Source organism: Equus quagga, chromosome 12, assembly GCF_021613505.1.
Source record: "Equus quagga isolate Etosha38 chromosome 12, UCLA_HA_Equagga_1.0, whole genome shotgun sequence".
NCBI classification, from domain to species: domain Eukaryota; kingdom Metazoa; phylum Chordata; class Mammalia; order Perissodactyla; family Equidae; genus Equus; species Equus quagga.
In genome coordinates, this window is record NC_060278.1 from 59,719,363 (window position 1) to 59,746,231 (window position 26,869).

General features: G+C 50.0%; 1 protein-coding gene across 1 annotated transcript in view; it reads right to left on the reverse strand.

The window, feature by feature from the left end:
* Nucleotides 1–15,127: 15,127 nt before the first annotated feature.
* The window catches only part of KIF14 (kinesin family member 14), a 52,431-nt gene continuing 40,689 nt past the window's right edge, over nt 15,128–26,869 (reverse strand). Inside the window, exons 24-30 of the mRNA XM_046680050.1 lie at nt 24,914–25,138; nt 24,541–24,725; nt 21,465–21,623; nt 20,728–20,850; nt 17,379–17,453; nt 16,457–16,595; nt 15,128–16,141 (exon numbers count right to left, since the gene is read on the reverse strand). Coding sequence (XP_046536006.1) covers nt 15,801–16,141; nt 16,457–16,595; nt 17,379–17,453; nt 20,728–20,850; nt 21,465–21,623; nt 24,541–24,725; nt 24,914–25,138 — 1,247 coding nt within the window. The 3' untranslated portion in view covers nt 15,128–15,800. The remainder of the gene's footprint in view (nt 16,142–16,456; nt 16,596–17,378; nt 17,454–20,727; nt 20,851–21,464; nt 21,624–24,540; nt 24,726–24,913; nt 25,139–26,869) is intronic.

A 26,869-nucleotide genomic window follows, 5' to 3' on the forward strand; every position in this document is an offset into this window, starting at 1 on the left:
CGTTTTCACTGCCTTGTCCTGAGAGATGAGAAAGGTGGGGTGGCCCAGTTTCTCAGGGAGTTTACAGCTGGCAGGACACGTAACGGTTATGAAACGTGTTCAGAGCTGCCGTGGGGTTCTGTCGCTGGAAACCGTTCAGGGTGACAGTCATGCTTTTCGTTTCATCTGCTCCGTTTCGAAGGCTCCGAGCCAGAGGGCAGGATTCACTGTGACAGAAAGCAGTTCACTTGCACAGGGGATGAAACAGGCAGAAACGAGCAACGACTGCGAGACTCAGACGTAATCAGGGAGCACTTGTGTTTTACTTAAATGTAGCATTTCTTTCAAATCTTGCCCAGTGGCCGTGTCTGCATGGAGGCAGAATACCGCAGGGGTCGGGCATGCGGCTGCCCATCGGGGGCACTGGGTTCAAATCCCGGCCCTGCCACTGGTTAGCTGTGTGACGGTGGGCGTGTCGCTTCCCCTCTACGTGGATTGAGTGGGGAGATTGATGGGACGCCGGTGCAGGTTGGTGGAGAGCGTCTGTGTGAGTGTGCTCACCTCTTTGCACCTGCCGTCAGATGCAGTTGGGGTTAGGAACTGACACTATCATTTTCGTAGACAGCATCGGCCAGCTCACAGGCTCTAGGTCCCATTTCCATCTCTCCTAGACCTGGCAAATCACAGTCCTTTGGTGTCTGCAACAGGAATTTCAGGCTTCTTGACTTGATATGGGGGAAAAGGCAGTGGTGAAGGGCCACGCTGTTAAGCCCACCGCATTAGGTGCCTGCCGCCCTACAGAAACTACTGAGGTGTCCGTGCGGTTTGTGTGTGAAGGAGGTGCGAGCGTGTCTAATCTGGAGGGAGACCCTGAGGCTGAGGCCTCTGCAGGCTGTCACAGACCCCTGCACTGCTGAGCCCACCCCCCTGGCCCCCCGCAGTGCAGCTGTGGCCCCGCCGGCGCCTCCCTGCTCCCCTTCTCAGGCCGCCCTAGGCATCTGGACCACAGCCCCACCACATCCTCTGTGCCCTCAGCGCTGAGGTGGGACTGAGCCCACGCTCAGGCAAAGCCCCCAGTGGAGCAAGGTCTGCACTTTACAAAGCCCAGGGAGGGGCGGGGGTAGGGACCCAGAGAAGGCACTAAAGTCTGGACACTTCACCCACATGCCCTCCCTCGAGTGTGCGGAACCTGAGCCCTCAGGACAGGGAGCCCTGCAGATGCCGGAGTTCAGACAGGAGCCCGCACCACAGAGGGGACAAAGGGCCAACAGACAGGACACAGGGTGCCCGCTGAGGGCTCAGGCGCTGGGGAGCAGAAAGAAGACAGGGAGCAAGAAGAGAGGGCCCTGCAGCTGCTGCACCTCGCTCCCCTCCCCGAGCTCCAGTCCCATGTTTGCGCCGCCACACCCCCCTCCCCTGCCCCCCACCCCCATGCGCCCCTTCCCCCCCCCCCCCCCCCCCCCCCCCCCCCCTCCCCGGCCCCCCACCGCCAAGCTCCAGGCTAAGTCTCCTCCCAGAGGGAGCAGGGGAGACACAGGTGGGAGTAGAGCAGGGGTGGGGTGGCAGGAAGCCCCTCAAAGGCTTTGTCCTCCACCCCCGCAGGAGGATCTGCACGGTTACACCATGCCAGACAGCCCGGGAACCGCTGCGCGCAGGGCCCTCAGGTCCTGTGTGCACCTGCTTACTGTCGCAGGCCTGGGAGCACGGGACGGAGTCTGGAGAATCACACGTGGAAACCTTGCCCAGCTCTTACATCTAGTCTGCAAATCCCCTTCCTCCCTGTGCCCAGGAGTGACCAGTGCCAATTCCAGGGTCAAACAGGAGAGGGGAGGGAGGCCCGGAAGTTTTGAGTCCCCCCCATCCGGCCCCCCCAGCCTTTGGCAAGAGACCACACAAGGCCCCACCAGGTCCCCCTGGGAGGCAGCAGGGTCTCCCAGGGAAGATTCTGCTACGACGAGGAGGCGAGAGCAGAGGGCGGGTCCTGTAACTGAAGCCAGGCGTATGCAGTGTCATCTGCTTGTTTGCACATGTGCGTCTGTGTAACCGCGGGCCCGCCAGGACCAGTGCAACGGACCCCATCTCTTATCAACAGAGTGAGCAAGAATCGCCTTTCTGGGGCCAGCCTGTGACCGAGTGGTTAAGTTTGGGCCCTCCGCTTCGGGGGCCCAGGGTTTCGCCAGTTAGGATCCTGGGCGCAGACATGCCACCGCTGGCGAGGCTATGCTGAGGCCACATCCCACAGAGCACAACCAGAGGCACTCACAACTGGAATACACAACTATGTACTGGGGGGCTTTAGGGAGAAGAAGAAGAAGAAAAAAGGAAGACTGGCAACAGATGTTAGCTCAGGCGCCAATCTTTAAAAAAAATAAAAAAGAATTGCGTTTCAGAAAATCTGCAGAGTCGCGGAGCCAGAGCATGTGCAAAAGAAGAAATCGTGACTTGACCATGGAACCAAAGATCCTCCTTCCCACGGAACCCGAGGACGGGGACACAGCTGGGACTGGAAAGGTAGACTCTTATCAGAAGAGGGGTCCCTCATTCAGGAAGATGCGGTGTGAAATTTCCTTCCCCACCATGTCAAAAATGCTTAGAGCCCCATCACAGATGTTTAGAGCCCCATCAGAGACGTTTAGAACAGCATCAGAGATGTTCAGAGCCCATTGGAGATGTTCAGAGCCCCATCGGAGATGTTCAGAGCCTATCGGAGACGTTTAGAGCCCCATCGTAGACGTTTAGAGCCCCATCGGAAACGTTTAGAACCCCATCGGAAATGTTTAGAACCCCATCATAAATGTTTAGAGCTCTGTCATAAATGTTTAAAATCTTACCACAAATGCTCAAAGCCCACTAATTAAAACCTGTCCCACCAGCCTTTCCACATGCCAGCCTGGTCACCTAACAGCTTAAATTCCACCCCAACTCCTGAACTGGGGGGACAGATCCAGGGGCACGTGCCCCCCGTCTCCCTGCAGGTCGATCTCACAGAATAAAGCTGATCTCTCTTCCCAAAGGCTGATGCTGTAATTAATCGGCTGTTAACATGCATCAGGCAGAGAGCCCCAATTCTGTGCAGTAACATCTGCGTGTGCGCACGTGTGTGGGGGACGGTAGACAGAAAGCATGGTTGGCAACAGTTCACCTTTATTCAGTGCCTGGGCCCAGTGCTGAGTGACTGTCAGAGGTCGTCTTGCTCCTCATACACCCAGACAAACGGGCCTTTCTCTTGGGGACACAGGCGGCCAGAGCCCACTCTCCCTTCCCCATGTCCTGTCTCCTTCCTTTCTCTGCAGACCTTCCTTCCCGCAGAAGTTAAGGCTTCGAGCCTCTCTGAGGGGTCACCCAGTTGCACAGCCTCTGGTGAGGGTGGGCCCCAGCCTCTTCCCATTGCAGCTGGAGGAGGGGTAGCAGCTCCTGGTCCCAAGGAAGGCGGGAGGGGCGGGAAGGAGGAGAGGATTCCTTTTCTCCTTGTTGTAGCTTGGAGCGGTGTTTTCCCATTTGTTTTCCTTTGATTAGCCCTTAGAAACTAGAAGTTCATCCTGTTACTTACCCTTCTCAAGTTTACATTCAAGGTCACCTCCTCTGTTAATATGACCTTGACTTTATGACACATAAGAGCATTTGTCCCCTTCCACCTCCGATTTCTTACAGAGCCCGGCGTGGTGTGTGGTTCCCTGGACTCTGGGGGCACCTTGCCCAGTCCCTCTTTCCTATCTTGAATTTCCTTTCTGATGGAGGAAGGGAGAATCAAGAGGCAGGAGGAGCAAAAGGATATTTCCTTCCCTCCCCAGCTACCCGTGAGCTCACCGCCTTTCAGCTAAGATCCTCTTCCGCTGGGCTCTGTGGGGAAGCTGACCCGCACGGCTACACCAAGGGGCTCCCTCGCCCTCCGGCTTCTCGTTGGGTTTGGCCAACCTTTGGCTTCGTGTTGGAGCCCCAGCAGGAGCCAAGAGGGAGGCAGCTGGGTGAGGATGTGACAGTTACCTCCCCAGCTCCCTGGGGCTCCGGGGCCCTGAGCAAAGGGACTCCTGTTGGGTGGTCCTCTCCGCAGGCTCATTACCATAAAAAAAAAAAAATCTAAGGTATAGTCAATTATTCCCAGGTAGATTTATCATACTCAAGACTTTTTTTTTTTTTTTTTTGAGGCAAGGAGGAATTTATAATAATCTTTAGGCTCCAGGATCTGCTCCGTTTCCCAAGGCTGACTGTCGTGTTGACAACCAATGTGGTTCGCTTTTCTCTGCTCTACAAACCAAGGTCAATCGTCCCAAACTCTGTGCATCCCAAGCTGCTCCCTGGATGGGCCCCCGCAGGCTGCTGCTTGCTAAGACTTCATGGTTGTGTAACAAGCTTGGGCTGAAGACAGTGCTGAGGGGAGCTTTCCTGGCCCCAGAGCCATCTAGGAGCTACTTCAGGAGCTGCAGTGTCCTTGCCAAAGCTGTCATGTTTGTTCATGCTGTGAGCTGGATCCTGTCGCATTGGAGTATATTCTATTCAAGTTCGTGAAAGGACCACACTTGATGGCCTCATCGTCTCTCCCCTGGGTTATTGCAGCGGCCTCCTGAGTGGTCCTCTCCCGTCTAGCCTTATTCCCACACAGCGCAAAGAGTGCGCTTTTCCAGTCTCCACCACATCATGGAATTCTTCTGCTGGAAACCCTCCAGGGCTCCTCTACTCAAAAGCTAAATCCAAGATGTTACAAATGGCTAGGACCGCCCCCCCCCCCCCCAGTCCCACTGTGCCCCTTCCCCTTTCCAACCACACTCTCCTCTCCTGCCACTCCAGGCTCCCCCACCTGAGTCCCACAGGGCTCCCCGCTACCCTGGGCCTCGCCCTTGCCGGTTCCTCTGGTGCCAGTGCTGTCCCCTGGGATCTGCACGGCTGCTTCAGCATTTCCTGTCTCTGCTCACACATCGCCATATCTGTGAGATCTTCCTTAACCCCCTCCAGAAAATAGCACCCGGCTCTTACCAGCCTAGGACTCTCTATCCTCCTTAGTCTATTTGATTTTCTCCATAGCACTTATCATCATCTGATATGTATCTGCAATATATAATATATAACATATAGCTGTTATGACACTAAGATTTCATGGAGGGGTCAGCCTATGACTGAGTGATTAAGTTCGCATGCTCTCTTTGGTGGCCCAGGGTTTGCTATTTTTGATCCTGGGTGCTGACCTACACACCACTGATCAGGCCATGCGGTGGAGGCGTCCCCCATAGCAGAACTAGAATAAACTACAACTAGGGTATACAACTATGTGCTGGGGCTTTGGGGGGAACAGAAAAAACAAAGAGGAAGACTGGCAACAGATGATAACTCAGGGCCAATCTTCCTCAAAAAAGAAAAAAAGGACATTTTAGATTTATTCAATTATATTGTTAAAAGCTTATCAGTTTCAGTTTCCAAAATTACACATATGAATTTTATAGTCCCATTCAGCCTTTAAATGTTAATAAGGTCAAAAGCTTTGGGCTAAAATCAAGTGTTATTCAGAAAGAGGTACAATCCGTATTAGCACTGAAAAGTTTAACGGCCAGTTTCAGACGATTTCACATGCTCAAACTCCATCAGAAACATTGATATATTGTCCAGAAGAATTTGCAATATCAGGATGTTAGTTTGTATCTGCGTTCTGCTCTCATTAAACAGAAAACCCTTGGACGAATGACTGTTTCCTGATTTTCATTGCAAATGCCAAACGGATGTGCAAATTAGCTGGCCCTGTGCCGTTTCTCATCTGGCGTGAGGTGCAGATTTGAGCTGCCCGCCAGCGAGAACGGGGGCGGACGGGCACACCAGAGGGACGGGAGCCCCCCAGCACACGGGGCTGCCCGAGGTGACGCAGCAGAAGCTGTGTGCGTCATGCCTGGGACGACCGATGAGAGCATCTCAGAGGAACAACCTGCCCATTGCTTTTGAGATAAGGAGTAATTTTTTAAATCTTTCCAAAAACTGGTGTGAGGTTTAAAAGCAAACCCTTTCCACTTTAAAAAGGGGCCCATGAATTATGCGAGACCCCCTGGGGCGGCTAGCAGGCTGACGTCATAACGTAGATGAAGCGCTGTAACCCTAAGCGTTTCTACAAGATCCTCTGCAATCCTCTTCTCCGCCTGAAGGTGTCGCCATTGAGCCAGGTGGCACCTGCAGCCCGGGCTCTAAATGCTCTGCTTCTCTCTCTAGGAAACTGAAAAGTAACTCTGCCCTTTTTTGGTGCATTTGCATTAAAATATCACAATGAAAATAAATGCCATCTATTGGAAGGGATTGAGTTGGCGGTTCTCATCTTTGCCTGCACAATAAATAGAAAATATCTTTAAAAACATCCCTACCCCAGACCAATTAAATCAAGATCCCCCAGGAGTCAGGGCTCAGGTGTTGATGTTTTCTTTTTTTTTTCTTTAGGCAGATTGGCCCTGAGCTAACATCTGTGTGCGTCTTCCTCTACTTATATGTGGGATGCCTGCCACAACATGGCTTGCGGTGCATACATCCACACCCAGGATCCGAACCAGTGAACCGTGGGCCACCAAAGTAGAGCATGCAAACTTAACCGCTGCGCCACTGGGCCGGCCCCAGTTGATACTTTTAAAAAGCTCCTCCTGGGAGGCTGATGGGCATCCACGTTTGAGATTCTCCTCTCTCAGAGGTCAGGAGCAGAATGTCTGATCCAACTCCCTCGTGTTCAGCCCATCTTTGTCCTTTACCAGCTGTGTGACCTTGGGCAAGTCACTCAACCTTTCTGTGCTTCACTTTTCTCAACTTTAAGATAGAGACAATAATTGTACCTAACACATAAGGCTGTTATGAGGGTTAAGTGAAATAATGCATAAGTATTTAATAAGTGTTGTCTATCACTGTGTTCATATTTAATGAAGCTGTGGACAGCTCTTGAGAGTCACCAGGAAATTCTTTCCATGTGTAGTCAGAAGCTGCCAGGTATGTCTGTGGGACAGAACAGAGCCCCTCTACTCCTGAGCAACAAAGGTAGCTACGTGTCCCCTGATTTGGGTCCCTTCTTCCTCTGCCGACACACTACAGTTCTGACCTCTAAAGTCTTGTAGAAATCATTAACAATTTACGCCTTGCGGCCGCTGCTTTATTATCTAAACGATAGGTCAAGAGCAAGACCCTCTGAGAACGCAGCTCCAGCCAACTGAAACGGACGGCAACTGAGCTTTGCAGAGGCCACGCTCACCTCACATTTATTTACCTGGCAGGCAGCAGAATGAGCCCGTTTCGCTTTATGTGCAAAACTTTCCTCCCAGGCCCGTTTCCTGGTGCCCCCGGTGACATACCGCGGAATGAAATGAAAGTATCCAGAACAGTAATTTATTCCTGAAATACATCTTGCAAGAGCTACAGATAGCTACCACGTCGACCTCTCTCCACCCGAACCTGAGCTGTCACCCACGGTCAATCACTTTCTAAATCAGAGGTGAACTTCAGACCATAAAATGCCATTCGTAGCCACATCACTCCACTCTGAGATGTGCGTTACTCTCTTGGCCTGAACTCCTAGCGAGTGTTACGCTAATAGATTGCTGGAGCCGCAGCTCGCTGTGCTGATGTGTGGGAGCAATACGTTAGGAAGGGCCCCACTCGCTCCAATGATGGATCGTCCGGGTGGACTCATGCCGGTGACGTATGGCCTTACCAAGGGCACCAACTGGGAGAGAACAAGTTCACAGTGGGTTTGGTTTAGCTCATAGAGGCAAAGAGAGACGCAATTTGGATTCCACCAGGCCTGCTCCCACCGGCTCACGAGGCCCTCACGTTTGCAGGAGAGCGAGAAGCTGTACACACAGGGCGACTTCTGAACCACCTCTGCCTTAGGATGGTTGGTTGGTTTGCAATTAATTTAATCTCCCTAGAGGCTTGGGTGAAAAAAAGGGCATAGAGATGTGACTTTTCCTTTTTGGGTAGATGACATATTTCGTAATAAAATTGTTAAAGGAAATTTCACAAGGACCTTCCTTCTATTAATTTTTAAAATACTGAGCAATTTGGGAGACCGTAGATTTGTGTGCCAAAAGACATGTTCAAGAATGTTCATATCACCATTATTGTAAGAACCAAAACCAGGGAATGAAAGAAATGTCCATCAACTAGACATGGAATGGCATGGTGGAACAGAGTGTCAATCAATTGTGGCCACAGAATCTCCGTGGCTTACAGCAACAGTGCCTTTTTTTTTTAGCTCATGACTCTGGGCAGCTGGTCTGGGGCGGGCTCTGGGGGCTGGGAGACACTGCATCACACGTCTCCGTCCTCCTCCTGGGACCAGCCCACGCATGCTTGTCTCATGGCAATGGTGGAGATACAAGGGCTAACAAGCCCAGTCTTCAAAGCACTTTTTCAAGACTGTTGGCGTCACTTCTGCTAATATCCTCTTAGCCAAAGTGAGTCAGATGGCCGAAGCCACAGTAGGGAATTGCACCAGCCCGAAGAGGGAAGGCACTGAGGAATTACATGACCAGGGTACAGAGACAGGGAGGGGCTCAACAGGCAGTTCATCCACAGGTGGTAAATAAATTGTGCTATAGTCATACTGTGGAATACTAGACAGCAATGGAAAGGAATGAACTACCGCTGGACATCACATCGTCAATCTCACAGACATATCGCTGAGCAGAAGTTAGACATGAAGGAATCACAAGGACAATTCCACTTATGCAATAGAGCTCAAAATCAGGCACAACTAACAGCGGTGTTAGGCGTCAGGGGAGGGTCACCTTCCGGGGCAATAGCTGGGAGCAGGTGTGAGGAGGGCCTCTGGGTGTCTGTAATATTCCGTTTCTGTCCCAGGCAGAAGCTACACCAATGGCTTCACATAATGAAATTTCTTGCAGGACACAGGATTTGTGCATTTTATGTATTTGTTATGCTTCAATTAAAAAGTTCATCTGGAGAAAACTGAGCATGCTGAGGGCAGATAAAAAATAAGAAGACGTTTGCAACATGAATGCCTTGAAGTTTGTGATTCTATGACGGCCTGCAGAATGACAACAAGACAACTATCCAGAGGGACAAAGAAAGGAAAGGGCCTCCCACAGGAAGCTGGTGTAGTCCTGCCCACCTAGTCTTCGAAATAAGAAAAAAAATGCTTGCTGACTCATTATAGACTCAGAGGAAACCAGGGAGGACATGAGTCTGGGAGTGGCATCTACACTTTCAGGTACTGCTTTCATTAGCATAGAGTCTCAAAATTCTCAAACAGAGATGGGTCCTAATCTGGGCTCCACCCACTTCCTAACCCTGTAACGCTGGAATTACTACCCTAAACCTCGGTTTCTTCGATGAGGTTTGTAAGGATAACAATTGCATCTCCCTCATAGAGTTGTTTGATGATTAAATGAGCAGTTGCATATACACGGCTTAGTGTGATAATTGCCCCATAGTATGTGCTTAACAAATGTGAGCTTTTGTCCTTATCCATCTATCCACCCACCCATCTATCCACTCATCCACCCATCTATCCCCCATCCATCCATCCATCCATCCATCCATCCACCCATCCATCCATCCATCCACTCATCTACTCATCTATCCATCCACCTATCCATTCATCCATCCGTCCATCTATCTATCCATTCATCCATCCGTCCATCTATCTATCCATTCATCCATCCATCCACTCATCTACCCATCTATCCACCCATCCATCCATCGACCCATCTATCCATCCATTCATCCATCTATCCATCCATCCATGCATATACCCATCCATCCCTCTACCCACCCGTCCACTCATCTTCCTTTCATCGTAATTCAATCCCCTCCCCCTCCACCTCCCCACCCACCAAGATTTATAAAGAAGCATGATATTTGTAGTTTATAAACCTGTATTTAAGGCCTAATTCTGATTACTTCTTCCTGTGTGATCTTGGACAAATAGTTCAAATTCTCTCAATTTTTTGTGTATTCTGTAAAATGGGGGAGAGCACTTATCCTTACGTTATTAAGCTACTACAAGAATTAAATGATTCACTAAATGCCCCTCAGGCAATGTATCTACTTATTAGAATGATGAGGTCTGTATGACAAAGGGAAAGATATAGGACAGCATGAAAATATGAGACTGATAAAACAGCACCCTCTCACACTGCAGACTCCCATTTTCAACTTCCTCCTGGATATCACACCTTGGAGGTGCCAAGATCCCTCAAAACAACAGATCTAAAATAAAGCTACGTCTCCTGTTATGGGTTGAATTGTGTGCCCCCAAATCCCTGTGTTGAAGCCCTGACCTCCAGGACCTCAGAATGTGACCTTATTTGGAGATGGGGTCTTTACAGCAGTAATCAAGTTAAAAAGAAGTCTTAAGGCGGGCCCTAATCCAATATGGCTGGTGTCCGTATAACATGGAGAAACCTGGGGAGAGACACACAGAGGGGAGATGATATGAAGAGACCGGGAGAAGACAGCCGTCCACAAGCCAAGGAGAGAAGCATGGCACAGAGCCTTCCTCCACAGCACTCAGAAGGAATGGACCCTGCTGACACCTTGATCTTGGACTTCCAGCCCCCAGAACTGTGGGACAATAAATTTCAGTGCCTGAAGCCCATGACTTTGTGTGATTATTATGGCAGCCCGAGCAGGCCAATACACCTCCCCCCACCTCCTTCTCTGGTATTTGCCATCTTGGTAAATTGTGCCAACCTCTTCCTGGTTACTCAAGACAAATACCTGGGCATCAATCTTTTCCCTCCATTTTTCTCAGTCTTTCCTTCACCAAGTCACCAAGTCTTGTCCATTTTCCCTCTTAAATATTTGTGGGACCCGTACATTTGTCTCCATCCACACTACCATGATCCTAGTTCAGGCCTCCTGAAGACCACCGCCCAACCAACCTCCCCCTCTCCAACCCATTCTCTATGCTACAGAGGGATCTTTCTAGAATCCAAATTCAAAATTACTTCCTGGTTTAACACCATTCAGTGGCCAAACTCCTTGATGTGGCTTACAAGACTCTCCCTGATGTCCCTCAGAGGACGTCTCTGGCCTCGGTCTCCCCATCAGCATCAGCCCTACTGGCCACGCACCAGCTCTGTCTCTCCTCCAGGCCTGTGCACGTGCTGTTCTCTCTGCCTGAGATGTTCACCTGCCCACCTCCTCCCCTGGCTCACCTCCCCTCACTCTCCAGCTCTGACCTTGCATATCACGTCTCACCTGTGGCTTAGGTGCTTCCCGTTCATCCCGTCAGAGCCTCGGGCACACTATATTGCCATTGCTGCGGACTTGTCGTGTTCCCTAGAGAATGTGAGCTCCATGGGAGGTGGCCCTGGGCTGTCTTCCCTGCCATTGGGATCTCAATGACTCAGTGCCCTGCCTGCCACACCACAAGCATTCAATTAATATTTGACTAAGGGATTTTCATAAAGGAGGTCGAAGTTGAGGGGTGGGAAGGACTAGATGAGGTGGAGAGAAGGAGAGATGATGTTTCTCATGTCAGCCGGAACTTGGAGATCCATCTGGGAAGACGTTGAGCAGGTCATGGTTGGGGAGACAGAGTATGGTTGTAGACGGAGTAAAATGTCAAGCTCTGTGTTTGGGTGTCATCCTGTAGGCAGAAGCAAACGTTGAACATTCTTGAGTACAAGGAGAAAGGAAATAAACCCTGAGATTAAGAAGACTCTCCTGGAAATGGGAGGCAGGAAGAACGGCATAGGAGAATCTAGGAGGAAGCTCACTCACCAGCAGCCTCTAGGCACAAGGCAACAGAGACCTAGAGTTGTAACAGCGGGAATGGAAAGCAAGGGACGGACGTGAGAAGATTTGTGGAGGAAGAGTCAACAGAGCTGGTGTCCAGTTGGACGATGGCAGGTGCAAGGGAGACGGAGTGAAGGCTAAGGTCCTGAAATCGTGAGATAGTGAGGATCAGGAGGGAGAGAAGTTTGCAGAAGGAAAAAATGTGTTGGAGGAGGCAGGTGGGGATGAGGACCCGGAATGTGGGAGCCCGTCGGGCTGAAGGATGTGGAATCGCCACACAGGAAAGTGGTCGAGATCCTGAGGGAGCCTGTGGGGAGAAGGGGGGGAGGCCAGGCTGTGAGCCTTGCGGACGGCAAGACAAGAGGGACAGGGACCGGGCAGGGCAGAAGCAGGAGGGGACCAGAACAGCATTCAGGGACTGGAAGCCAGGGAGGAGTCGTGAGGGGAAAGGGGGTGTAATGAAAACACTTAATGCAGCGGCAGGAAGATCAAGGAGGACGAGATGCTGGCGCATCGCTCCCTCTCCAGGAGAAGACCCTCCTGAAGGCAGCACTCCGCAAAGAACCTGACACCCCTTGCTGATTCACACACAGGTTGTGAGGGGCACGGAGTGCTCCGCTGTAAATTTCCCTCGATGTCCGTATGTTTTATTTTACTTCCGACGGAATGTCCCACAGTCTGAGCTGTGTGAGCATCACCCAAGTGCTAAGCTTTTGACGTTTCAGGTCCCATATCCCGGACCTATGTGAACCTGGCAATGCGGACGCCTTCTTCACATTTCTCAACCCCTTCACGTGAGAACCCGGGGACGGGACGTCCCAAGTGGCGAGGGAGCATGTGGAACCTGAGGGACCCTTGTTATTTTAGGGATTCTGCACTGTGTTCTTCCAGTCACTGCCCCAAGCAATGCACCTGCCCAGCGATTCAACTAATCTCACACCAGCCCCATGAGATGCGCTCTCACTCAGAACAGGCGGGGAGGGCAGGAGATCGGTAAATGCTTCAATCTGTGAAAAATGAGTTTTACCTAAATTATCACCCAGAAACCCCTCACAAGCTCAGAGCAACGTCTCAAATGGATGTAGGTGACACCGACATCTGATCTCAAGGGGGCCGCCAGGGAGAGGCTCTGTGCAGCTCAGCTCAGCTCAGCACTGGGATAGGGACATTTTATGGGAAAGAGAAGAGTTCGAGGATGGGTGGATGAAGAAGCATCTTGCTAAATCACACTGGGCTAGTCAGTCAGCGCAGTGAGCGACCCAGCTCCCCCGGAGTTCAGCATCTCTCCTTGTCCCAGCAGAACCTTGCTCAAGCGTTCCACCAGGCGTGTGAATGGCTTTCCAGAAGGCAGTTGTGAGTGACATCACGGAAAAGAGTCCATCCCGGACTAGGTTTGAGACCGCCTTCTTTTCCCACGCTTAAGTGGCCGTCCACTTGGACCACTGCGCGTCTCCTTGACCACGTGGTGGGGCAGGGGCTTGGTTTCAGAGGAGAAAGTGGGGGAGAATATGAACTAGAGTCTAGGAGCTTGCAGCAGCCTCTCTTCTTTCTTTGCTCTTGATTGGTAGCAGGCGAAGTTTATCTAAGAGCCCTCGGGGGTCTCCCGCCGGGGAGGTCTCCTAGAGGGTCCAGAAGAGGCCGTTCTGAACGCGCTCGGAAGCAGTGGGATCTGGGCTGTGAGCCCGCGGGACCCGGGACGGAGGAGACAGAGGCTCCGCTGGAGGCCAGGCTGGATGCGCCGTCTTCTAACCGAACCAAACTGGAGACACCTGATCCCCTCACCTGTGACACATGAATTCTTAGTTTCCATATTTAGGTAAAACCTCAAAACAGTTACTGACACATAGGTAGGCACTGCAAATTCGAGTGTGCTAACTAGTTAACTAGATTATACAATAAATCTTTTGCTAAAAATTTCAGAAGTGTCTCATGAAGGACACACCCACATCACACTATACTTTCCTTAAGGGCAGTAAGATATCGCTTAGTTCTCTTTATTATCATGAACCTAATGGTGCAGGTGTATTTTCAAACATGCCATGTTTAAAGGATCGCAGTGTAACCTGGTACATTGGTAGACTGTTTTAAAGGGCATACACGCGCACTGAGTGTGGTCACGGACGCGTAAAGACGGGTCTGTAACTAGTGATGGGAAAGGACTCACTGACAACCTACTGCTCCTTGCCAGGAGTGATTCCTACGTTCTTCTCATTTAACGCTCACATGGTCCATGAGGTGGCTGTGACTTTTCTTTCTGCAGATGAGAAAATGGGTGTGAAGACAGCAGGAAACTTGTCTAAAGTCAAAGAAGATATACAGATGGCCAACAGGAGCATGAAAAGATGCTCAACATCACTAATTGTTAGGGAAACGCAAATCAAAACTACAATGAGATATCACCTCACTCCCGTCAGAATGGCCATAATAACAAGACAGGAAACAACAAGTGATGGAGAGGATGTGGAGAGAAGGGAACCCTCGCACACTGCTGGTGGGAGTGCAAACTGGTGCGGCCACTATGGGAAGCAGTATGGAGTATCCTCAGAAAATTAAGAATATACTGCTGGGGTATTTATCCAAAGAACATGAAAACATGAATGCATAAAGATATTTGCACACCTACGTTAGTTGCAGCATTATTCACGATAGCCAAGACTTGGAAACAACCTAAGCACCCATCAAAGGACAAATGGATAAAGAAGAGGTGGTACATAAACACAATGGAATACTACTCAGCCATATAAAAGATGAAACCATGCCATATAAAAGATGAAACCATGCCATTTGTGTCAACATGGGTGGATCTTGGGGGTATTACACTAAGTAAAATAAGACAGACGGAGAAAGTCAAATACCGTATGATCTCACTCACAGATAGAAGATAAAAACAATGACAAACACACAGACACGGAGATTGGACTGGTGGTTACCAGAGGGGAGGGGAGAGGGTGGAGGTGAAAGGGGTGATTTGCACGTGTGAGTGACGATGGATGCTAGTCTTTGGGTGGTGAACATGATGTAATCGACACAGAAATCGAAATACACTGATGTACACCTCAAATTCATATAATGTTATAAGCCAATGTTGCCTCGATAAACAACAAGCATTACTACGTGGCCTCGTTGGGACTCAGGCCCCGAGTGTGTGAAGAACGTGTCCAACTTTAGAGTGCAAGCTCTTTCGCTGTAGGACACGGGGATAAATCCATCCCAGATAAACCGACTAGAAAGAGGCAGAACAATGTTTAAAAATAATCTAAGTAGTAGTCATAATATTAACATCTGCTTAGCGCTTCCTAATTACTTGTGGGTTTGCAACCCTAGGATAGCTATCACCCAGGCAGAGCTATTACAGCAATTCTGAGTCAGGAATAAAGTAAATGAAGAAAATCAATTAAAAAAACAACCTTAGATTAAGGGACGATTCTGACGCTGACAAGCTTTATTAAAGGTATTCTCTTTCTAACGTTTATTACTGCACATAATTTTAATAATACGTTTTCACCATTCAAATACTGCATGACAATTTACTTAAGAATATAAATATATGTATACAAAACTACAAAGACACGAAAAGGTTTCTGACCAACGAAGCCATGAGTTTGGAAGCAGGAAGAAAAGATTGAACACGGAACAGTAGCAGGAGAAGTCTCACACTGCAGCCTCAGGAAGCCCTGCGAGGAGGTGCGAGCTTCGGGAAGCGTCCTTCCACGACCCTCTCCACCTCTAGAACTTGACGGCGGAAGTTCCACTCGGCGGGGCGCGGACGATCAGAAACACACAGGGAACCTGAGCGAGCACCCCGGCTCCAGTGCCACAGGAAATGCGAGCCAGCTGGGGCGTGGCCCGCGGTGAAGCTCCTGGAAGGCACCCGGCGCATTGGCAGCGGCGCCCTGCAGCGACCGCCTTGGTCCAGCATCCCTGCCTCCCGGGAACGCGCGCTCACTCAGGACGCCGGGCGTGCAAGTGCTGTCTGCGGGCGCAGAGGCAAAGGGCAGGGGCGCGTCTTACAGGACTCCTCCTCCAGCGTCTGCCCCACGTCGCCCAGGCAGAATCCCCCAGTGCGTGCACGCCACACGCGCGCTCACAGGGCCCGCACGCAGCACTCACACCCACTGCACCCTCCGGGCGGGGGCCGCGCCGTGCAGCTCGGAGACGCGCGTCGGCACGCCTGTGCTCCCGCCCGAGGCGGGCCCTGCTCCTCCTGCTCTGGTTTTCTGATGACAAACTTCCCAGGGTCTCAGCAAGTCAGGCCTTTCTCCAGCTTCGAAAGAGAAGAGGAGTGAGCTGGCTAGCGACTCCAGTTCCCGGGGGTCGGCCTGAGGGTCGCTGCTTTCAGGGCCGGCGGCAGAAGCGGCGCACAGACGGGAGTCGTCACGAAGGCCCCTGGCCAGGCTGCAGAGGCTCTCCAGGCGCCTCCTGAGGAGACCGACGTCACCGCGGCAGCCTGTGCACAGAGGAGGACAGCTCAGACCCCGTCCTTGTCCACAGGGACTTACCACCTGCCCAGAGTCCAGATGCCTTTTACCCCAAAGGGACCCTGTCACAACAACCCCACGCGACCGCAGGCCGCTCAGCTCATCTGCTGCGGAGGCTCGTGGTGGCCGGGGTCTGACTATGGAGGCAGAGGAGTGACCTATGAAGGGGACCCCATCACGAGCCCCTGTATGGCAATGCAGGCATCAAGAGGCTTTAGCAAGAGATCAGACCAGAAACCCAGACGCCTGAGGCTCCAGCGACAAAGCCCGCTGGGAACACACACCTCTCAGCGCAGAAATGACCATCTCAACAGTTTGCTCCAAGCACTGCTTTAACTTCAGGAATTCCGGGGCAAGATGAAGCATCTTCTTCAAATCTTGGTATCCGGAACTTTCTTCTTGTACGTGAGTTCTGAAGCTTTTCTGTGTAAGTGAGGTTAATATTTTTAAAATACATACTAGGCTACATGGCAGTAAGCCTCGGTCAAGATGATTGTAATTGCCAGAACCTTATCTTCAAAGAAAGAGAAAGAGTTTCATTTCCTCACCAGAGCTTAACTTCTTTACAAGCAGGACCAAGATTCAATATTAACAACTGCTATTGTCAAAAGAAATATGAATTTTTAATTAATTTTAAGTCAAAGTCCAATCATCCTATTACACGAGAACAAAATAACAGTATCATTTATTATCCAATATCATAAAAGATAAATTTATTAAATTTTTAAGAGTTTAACATTATAGCTCTCATTTATTTAAATAAAAATTTTCAAGCCATTGAAATTTCTCTTTTTAACACACTGATTATATACTTAGTGTATATTTTTCTATTTACCTGTGACATGAGAATAAAATAATCTAATTCACTTGTTTTAAAATCTTTGAGCTTATTGATTATGAAACAATTTTTTAGCCTATAATGACTATCCAAGCAAAAGCTGACAGTTACTAAACCAGGAGCAGCAAGGAATAGATAAAATACATTAATATTAATCTTTTATCAATATCTTATCCATCGCTAAAATTAATAAGCGATGACACCCGAGAGGAAGCAGCGAGAGAGCCACTGTACACACTCGACCCAACGCACACAGGAGTTAGCTGGCTCAGGAGAAAGACTGAGACAGAGAGATCTGCACGGGAGGCCAATGAAACAGTAAACGCACTCAGCAAAATTAAACAGAGAAACAAGCCAGTGTCTCTTACTGTTCTCCATTCAGCAAAGATGTTTTCAAGAGACCCAATCAGCCGCACGGCACGGGCGCTCAGCTGCTCCGTGGCCTACAGGGAGTGTTCAAAGATAATTACTGAGAAGTATAAGGATCCTACAACTCTGTGGGAGCAGACAGGGAGGAAAGTTCTAATCTAGATATCAGAAGACTGGAGTTCTAGTACTGGGACCGCAGTTAAACAGCCAGAGAACCTAAAGCGTATAAGTGGAATTTCTTTCAAAGTAAAATGCACATTGATTTCTACATTAGATATGGATAATCTCTGATATTTGTTATAATAATAGCATTTGTCTTATATTTAAATATTTACAGGAATGAAATTTCCAAAACTTCCTTGGAGGGGGTGAGGTAACTAATGTATCAAGCAAATATTGTGCTCTAAGAACTCTATAGATGCATTTCTCCCAGTTTTATTGAGATACAACTGATATATAAATTGTATTAGTCTAAGGTGTACAACATAATGACCTGATTTACTGTGAAATGATCACCACAATAAGTTTAGTTAACATCCATTATCTCAGAGTGACAAATTTTTTTTTCTTGTGATGAGGACTTTTAAGATCAACTCTCTTAGCAACTCTCAATACGTAATACAGTACTGTTAACTATAGTCACCATGCTGCACAGTGCATCCCAGGACACATTTATCTTATAACTGCAAGTTTGTACCTCCTGACCCCTGTTTCACCATTTCCCCTGCCCCCACCCCCCACCTCTGGCCACCACCAATCTGTTCTGTTTCTAGGAGTTCCGTGTTTTCAGATCCCACCTAAGTGAGCCCACACGATATTCATGTTTCTCAGCCTGACGTACTTCGCGCACATATGCTTTATGATTCGATCCCCAGTTACAGCCCCAGGCTGCATGTGCATCGTCTTCCTTTACAAACAAGGAGGCGGATCCAGCCCCTCAGACTCCGGATCTAAACCGTAAGCCTCTGCTTTCATACTGCTCAGGGCTGACCCCGACGGGCGTTCTCTTCATGTCTGCCCGGGCTTCCTGCTTAGACTGACCCGGCTTTACACACAGGGCTCTTCCTAGGCCGAACTCCAGTTTCCTCGATACGGTGAAAAAAGAACATCCAATTCCTCTTCCTCCCCTGACTCCAGCTTTAAAATTAAAGCTCCAGCGCCTTATTTTGAGCCTATCTCTGTTTCTTCGGATATTCTGTTTTCCTTCTGTGGGGCCTTATGAGTTCTCACGTAACAAGAACACAAGTCAAACCCCCTGAATAAGAGCGTGGCGCCGGCAGCCTGTGGGGAGAAAGGCGGGGAGGGAGGGTGGAGGGCCGCACAGACTGCAGGGAGCAGAAGCTCCATCCGGATGGCCTGACCCTCGGAACGACCCCAAAGCCGCCACCCACACCCTGCCTTCTGCCTCCTGAGCACACTCGCATTCCTGGTTTCATCTCCAATCTTCATTAACTTATTCTAGACCCTTCTGCACTTACTGCCAGCAGAAATCCTACTTTGCAAACAGCGATGACATGTTTTAGGGATAAAGGGCGCTGCTGCCGGGCAAAACCAGGCCCCAGATGTCAGCAGAGGGCCGATAAGCTCCAGCAGCCCTTTCCTCAAAGCGGCACCAAGAACCTACAGCAGCCTCGTGGCTGCTGGAACTTGATTAGACCCACAGATCGTAACTTAGTGGCAATACTCCTTTTGAATGAACTCCTCTTGAATGCGCTTTTATTTTAAAAACAAAACAAAACCACAAAGTGAGAGAGGCAGACGTATGCAGAGGAGGACAGGAGCCAGCGAGGGGCCTCAGGCTTGCCAGGCGCCAGGTTTGGTGTTTTCCTGTACATTGTTCTTAAGCCACGCCCCTCAGAACAATCTTATAAAGTATGCATGGTCATCCTCACTCTTCAAAGGGAGCACGTGAGGCTCGGCGGAGAGGCTCAGGGCTGCACAGGAGGGAGGGGAGAGCATAAGGCTCCGCTTCTCTCCAGAGGCGGAGTTGTTTGAGCAGACAGGTCGACACAGCCCCGTGATCCGGGGAAGGGCTGGAGCCCCTCTGGCTTCCGTGGAGTTCCCCTCAGCCAAGGGAGCCGCAAGGACATGACTGCAAAGGTTTTCCCAAAAGAAAAGAATCCAACTTACTCCAGGCCTTCCTGGAAACCACTACCCAGAGGGTGGAAGCTGACGGGCCTCCGCGTGCCTGCGGCCCAGATAACCAACATGCACTAAAGGAGTCTTCATCCCCGCGGGACGGTCTCAGAACCCAAACGCCCCCACGCAGCTCTGTCCCACCGACTGGCTCCAGCAGGACAAAGGGAACGGGCGGGGTGGTTTTAACAAGTCGTTACAACAAGATTCCAGAAGAGACAAGTCTCTGAAATTCACAGCCGTTAGACCTGAACTTTCATCTTCCCAATCCCCCCTCACCAATAGTAACTGCAGGTAAAGAAAATCATACGAACCACAACTTACAAAACTGATTTACGTGGCGTGCTGCGTTACGGAGTCGAGGAGGTGGGATGCAAACCCGTCTCAGGGAGGCTGGGCGAGGTGCCCCACCCAGTGCCACTCAGGGAGCGATGGGCTCCTGCCTCGCCAGGCATGAGGTTCACTGTTATTACATGTAAAGACCTGGTCCAGTGACTGTCACCAGGAGGCAATTCAATAAGTAAACAGCTCAGACCTGTGACATTAGTACACGACGGGTGTAGAAACAAGGTCAGAGCACCGAGTGCCCCGATGAACAACTGCTGGAAATGACAGAGCCAGGTTTGAACGCAGGTGTGCCAAGGTCAGAACCCGGCCCTTGCCCATGGGCCACCCCTCACATGGCACGGGTTTCATGCTTGAATGCCAGTCGGCTGATGAGGCGGGGAGAGGCGCGTTTTAGGAAGTCACTCGAATCTCCGTTGGTTCTATATCTTCACATGAAATAACTGATGTGAACGCCCCTGGCAAAATATTTACTTCAAGAGATGGGATCAATAAATGGTGGTTTCCATTCTTAAGTGGAAAAGCAGAGACCTGAACCAAGACACGGCAGAGGACAAGCAGAAAGTGGACACTAGATGTCGCCGCCACGCTCCATTCCGCTCAGGAGTCTGTCCACAGACCAGATTCCCACTGACAAAAGCCACGACGGGACCCGGCAAAATACAAACAGAGGTGGCAGTGATGCAAGAGTAACTCGGGAAACATCATGGTGACGCACGACACTGTGAGCCTTTTCAGTAAAAAATAGTTCAACACAAACTAAAATATGTAAATTCACAAAAATCTAATTCACTGAGTTAAACTATTTTAAAAAGTCAGCTTTGTCAACTACTGGTGCAATACAGAACATCCTTTTATTCGCCGTACCTCATCTTGGGCGCACTGCATCAACACTTCCTGCCGCAGCTCCCTCGCCTTTTCTAGTCCAGAATCCAGGAGAGTCTTCACTCCCACGCCCACACCCTCGCAAACAGCGTCCACGAACTCCTCCTAGAAAACGTTTGTGAGCATTAACTGGCAAATTCAAGCTTTATATGTATTTTCAGTGGTCCAATAATTAAGTTATATTTTCTGCTTATTTTAAGATTGTTTTAATATTTAAGACTTATTTTAATACATTCCGAGTTTATTAAGTTCAACTAAAGCCGGACTAGGAACGAACAGTCTGTAAGGAAAGAAAATGAGCAGCTCTGCAATTCAGCACCCGTGCACATGTGAGGATGTGTGTCATCTCAGGCAGGGCACGTGCGGCCAGAACACGGCAACATCCTAACAGAATCCTACGTCTTCAGCAGCACGAATAATTACAGCAAGCAAATACGAATTTTCCAGAATCACAGAACTCTTCCTGTGTTGACTGGCGGAGCGAACCCTCCAGAGCACATGGCTGTCACCCAACCACAGCTCCAAAAGGTATGGCGAGGGTTCTAAAAGCACCAGGACATTTAACCAACCTAGACGGAAACAGTTTCAAATCTTATTGCTAAACTATTAAAGCATGTGCCATTTTGAAAAATAAAAACGTATCATGTTTGGTAACACTGTCATCAGAAGTCTCTACTGTGGCCTGCGGTGACGTCTCCACGCTAACCATGCTAACTCACCCGGACGCCGGCAGCCTTACTGAGACTGCCTTCCAGAAAGCGGAGCTGGCTCCCCTTCAGAGCCGCCAGCTGTCCCACAGACTTTACAGCTCCTTGTACAATCTGGGTTACTTCCTTCCGAGCCTCCTTCACCATTGAGGAAATGTCGGAACAGCAGCCCTGTGAGATAAAAAGGGCCGAGTGCATCAGATACGTGAGATTGCAAGGGAGGGAAAGATGGGAAGACCAGTCTGAAGAAAACACACCCTGCACTCACTGCTCGAGTGACTCTGCTTCATCAAAGCCTCCATTGGAACCGGACAGCACGACCCTAAGCTACTAACGGTGACAGAGTGATGGGAACATCATCCCCCCCCCAAGGCCTCACACACCAGCAGGAGACACGAGGCAAGTGCACGATTCACCAGACAAGACAGAACTGATACCTGAATGCTGAAAGAACAGAACAGAACAGTGGCTCTTTACCTTGAACTTTTCCTGTCCCTATAACCACCTGACAGATGGTTAATAAAGATATTTTCTTTTATCAAGGGACAAGGAAAAGGAGAGGGAGCGGGAAGAGAAGGGAAAAGGGAAAAAACAAACCCCCCTTCACACAAAAGGCCCCGTGTGCACAGCAGAGCACACCGAGAGGAACGGCTGGCCCTGCACTCGTCTCTGTAGGGCCTCTTCAAACACTGCCCTTGGGCTGCTTTCTGGAATGTGCTAATTGCCCCCCTACCTGGGAAGGCTGCTCAAACTATGCTTACGTAGAAAGTGCAGTCACTAAATCCGGTTCCTTACAAGAAATGTCTCTCACAGGACTACAGGCCACAACCCCCGAGTTAAGTTCAAAGTATTCTTCCTCGAGAATGAAGAGAAGGAAAGAAACTGCATACCAGGCACCCCAGCGGCACCCTCTTCCAACCTCAATCCAGCTGACCCCTCAGCGCCCCTGCCGGGCAGGCACTGCAATTCTTACCTTCCGGGGGCGGAACCGGGGGACTCAGACGTTAGCAGTTCGCCCGAGGACAGACAACTAACCGAGCACGGGATCAAACCCTGGATTTCCAGGTGCCAATGGCAGGTTTTGGTTTGTGCTTGATTCCTGTGCTGCCTCTAAAATCTGCGAGTCGACTAAGAGCCTCTCGCCCTCGCTTCCACCACAGACCGCCCTTCACCAGCCTCTGTCTCCAGGCGCGAGCGCGGGCTCACCCTCGGGGCTCTCCGGCCAGCCGTCCCTCCATCCTGGCGGCCCTGCACTGTCAGAGCGCCCCTCCATCCGGGACTCCCGCGCCCTTGCTTTGCGGTGCCCCCTGTCTGAGTCATTCCATTTCCCTGCTTCCTCTGTCCAAAGTGACCCTTCATCCGAGGTGAATTACAGTTAACTTGGCCACGGTGCCCAACTTGGCATCCACCACACAGTGAGTCCTTGTGGGAAAAGACACCCGTGTCCCTCTACCTGCCAAGAGCTCACTGTCCGCTGAGGTGCGGAGGCTTGAAATAATATGGCCTATTAAAGGGCACAGCAGGTGAAGCACACGGTCATCGGAGAGGCAGTAAGAGAAATGCCTCACCAAGCCTTGGGGAGACCCGGAAACACCTCCAGGGGAGAGCAATGGGCCGTTCAAACTAAACGTCTGATTTCGGTTTGAGCAGTTAGACCAGACTGTCAAAGAACGGTTTCCAAACTCGAGCAAGTAAACAGCCCACTCAGGAGGCTGACACAACCAAACTTCCACTGCAACAAGCACGGTGGAGAGCTGTCTGGCGGGCACCGTAGCATCAGATTTGTCCAGATATTCTAGAACATGCTGTCCTGAGGCCGAATTATCCACTTTAACAAGCGACACCTATCCCTTTTGGTATCTCCACACCTGCTCTCCTGGCATATTCAAGGAATTCTCAGGCAGGAGTGCTCTGACGGGGCGATGACTGGGTATTCTCCAAGGTCGATCCCCAGGCCTTCCACAGAACCAAACCCTGATTATGCGGTCGGCACAGAGCCATCCAGAATGAGAAACACTAGGGCCAGCCCCGTGGCTGAGTGGTTGCAGTTCCGCGCACTCTGCTTCAGCAGCCCAGGTCACAGGTTCGGATCCCAGGCATGGACCTGCTCCCCTCCTCAGCCACGTGGTGGCGGCACCCCACATACAAAGTGGAGGAAGACGGGCACGGACGTTAGCTCAGGGTGGGTCTTCCTCAACAACAACAACAACACATCCCCAGTGACACTTGCAGCTGGATGAGGGCATGTGACGAAGCTCTAGCCAAAGATACACAAATACAAATGTCATATGGCAACTTCCAGAAACTTCCCTTAAAAGGAGGCCCACTTGGCCCTTCCTTTGTCAGTCCTTCCACTTGTGCATTGAACTCCACCGCCCTGGTGGACCCTGATATCAAGGGCCATGCGTTAGGCACGGAGGGTGCACGGGGAGGAGCCAGGATCCCCAGGACTCTGGAGCACAGCCGCCATGCCTACCTCCGGATTTTATGTGAGGGAAAGTAAGCTTTCATCCTACTTCTTCCTTACAGCCCAACCTCACCTTATCTGATGCAGGTAAGCAGGAAAACAAAATTACTTTCCTGGCCTCTGTATCAGCAGGCTTGCGACTAGCTCACCACCAGCTGAAACCCAACCCATAACCAGAGCAAGACTCTGCCTCCCTCCCCAACAGCCCGCGTGGGGGCCCGCATGGTGTGAGGGGAGGGGGCACAACTCTGGGCCCAAGACTGCCTGGGTTCAAAGCCATCACTTACCAGTTACATGACCTGGACAGGCCACTCACCCTCCCAGCGCCCCTACTCCCTCGGTTATGAAATGGTGAAATCACCGCAGCCCTCCTGGGGTGGATGTGAGGATTACAGGAGTCAGTATTCGTAAGTCACTTGGCCCTCCTAGTGCCCGGCACACAGACAGCCATGTGAAATCTTGGGTCAATAAATCAATCATAGGCATCCACAGTCCCAGGAGTTCAAACCAGTAACCCTCTGAAACCCGCAGATCTAATTTTGGGGAAGATGCAGACAGTGGGAAGTCAAGAAATCCTTACTGAACAACCAAATTCTTCAAGTGATCAGCAGATCAACTTACCTGCAAAAATAACTGCAAGTAGCCTCCAAGATTTTTAACTTCTTGTCTCAATTCATCCCCAAGGCTGGCTGTGCTGGTGCAAGACACAGAGTCACTCAGCCAGTGTGTGGTCAGCACCACCAGCTGCTCGAAGGCACCTGCCACCTGGATCGTGAAGGACTGGGTTGCTCGATCTGAAGAGAACACTTGAAAGAAGAAGAAAAATTATTAGAAGAAATCCTCTCCAAATAAAAGATGATCATATGATCGCCATTAAAACATTTTACCGTCGTCAGAAAGCACAAGCCAGATGTGAGGAACAGCCATTCAGAACAAAGCGTAATGTGCAGAAAAGAGCCACGCGTGCGAGCCAGCACGGCAGAGGGTTGCTTACGGTTGCACGGACTGTCTTCATCTTGTTCTTCGTGAGCTTTGGAAATGGCAAGTAGCCCGTCGTCAATTTTAAGAAAATTATTAATCAGGCTGTCTGCCATCGTTTGTTCTTCATTATAACTCTGTCCAAGAAAATCTAATGATGAACCAATCAATTCTTTGCAGATTCCAGGAAGAAACGATTCTGCTGAATTCGAGTAAATGGTGCTTGATTTCTCCAGCAAACCTATATCGGCAGAAAAGAGCCATCTTAAGCCTAGTCTTCAGGACAATACTTTCAAACCAATGCATTAATGAAAGCAATTACAGAATCAGCGGTCGATGAACGCAAAGCAGGTTACTCTTTTTTCAACACGTCCTCACTTCTGTACGCCAAAGTGAGAGCACAGTCCCACAAAGCGATCAATTAACCTCTCAACTGCATCGACCCATAGGCTAGCAGCTCCTCAAACACAAGACTGGTAACAGAGAATCCAACGTCCACGTAACCACCGGTTTAATCTCCTTTACTTTTTGGTAACACCCAAGGAACACTGACCTGGTGAAGACAATGGCAGCTACGTAAAATAAAATAATATAAACATAATACAAAGAAATAAACGTGATTAATTCATAAGCTGGAAAAGCAGGCAATTCCAGGGCAAACTACGGTAAAAGGAACGTGTCTGTAACACTACTTTAAAATCGCTCCTTCTCCAGCACGGTGTCACCACGACAGGCTGTGGCCAGCGGACGACGACAGCCAGTGCACACGGGCCGGGACGCAGGCTCTCAGCCCGACTGTCTAAGCACCGAGCAGACCACAAGGAAACGGAAAGGCTGGAAAGAGCTCATTTGGAGCCTCTGGAAATAACTTTGTCCTGGAATGCGACACATGGGTAAATGATTCTCATTTAATACACAAGCTGAGCTTCCTGGTCTGGGCCAGAAGCGACTAGGAACAGCGAACTGAAAGGGAAGATGAGACAAAGGCACAAGGAGGGGACTATTAAGCGCCTAGAACAAAGACAAGAGCTTGATTTGGGAAGAGAAAAAAGAAAAGCTGCAAAACCCAGAGCTGTATCACCACAGGGTAATAACGAGTCAATACAGTGACGAGGCTGGTGGCCACATTCTAACACGATGAACAGTTAACTGGACATCCTCCGCTTAAGAAGGTAACTGTCCCAGTGCGCTCGTGACCCCAGCATCAGCACTGTAGGAGACAGCAAAAATCTGGATTAAAAGTGTGGCCTTCAGGTGAGACGCTGAGACCCCTGCTGGCCCTCCCGCAGCTGGCGAGCGCCCTCCGCGCCCAGCAGGCCTGCGTTCCTCCCGGGGCCTCACAGCCGCCCAGGCAGGGCCCCGCCAAACGCACAGCTGGGCTCCCATTTCCCTCTCCGGAACTGCGAAAAGCAAGGACCTCTCATATTTCTGACTTCCCCTTAATGTTTTCATTTTTAAGAAGGGCTCTTAAAAAATGGCCCAAAAAGAGAAAGTTTAGTTATCTGGAAAAAGTACTTTTCTAAGACATCTTACTCCCCAGTAACACTGAACGAATCAGCTGCTACCACAGATATATAAGCTTTCATTTTGCTGGGAAATAAAAAGCCTCTAGCATATTTTGTTCTACCTTAGATTAAACAAGGAGTAAGATAATTATCTTCCCAAAAGATAATTTTATAACTTAAAAGAAAGAAACCATAATGTCTTTATTTTAAAGTCAAGATGAGACCTTTCATGGGTACTCACAGTCCACTAACACCTTAATCAAATAGATTATGACATTACACAGTAATTTTAAAACTTTTTGTTTACAAAGTTGTAATTGATCTTCTGTGAAGTGTGCACATCTTAAGCGTACAGCTTCTTGTTTTCACACGTCTGTACACACACCAGTGTCACCCCACTCACAGCAGGTGCACAACGCCGCCGTCACCCACCCCAGGGCTCCCCGTGCCCACTATGCCACTCTGCC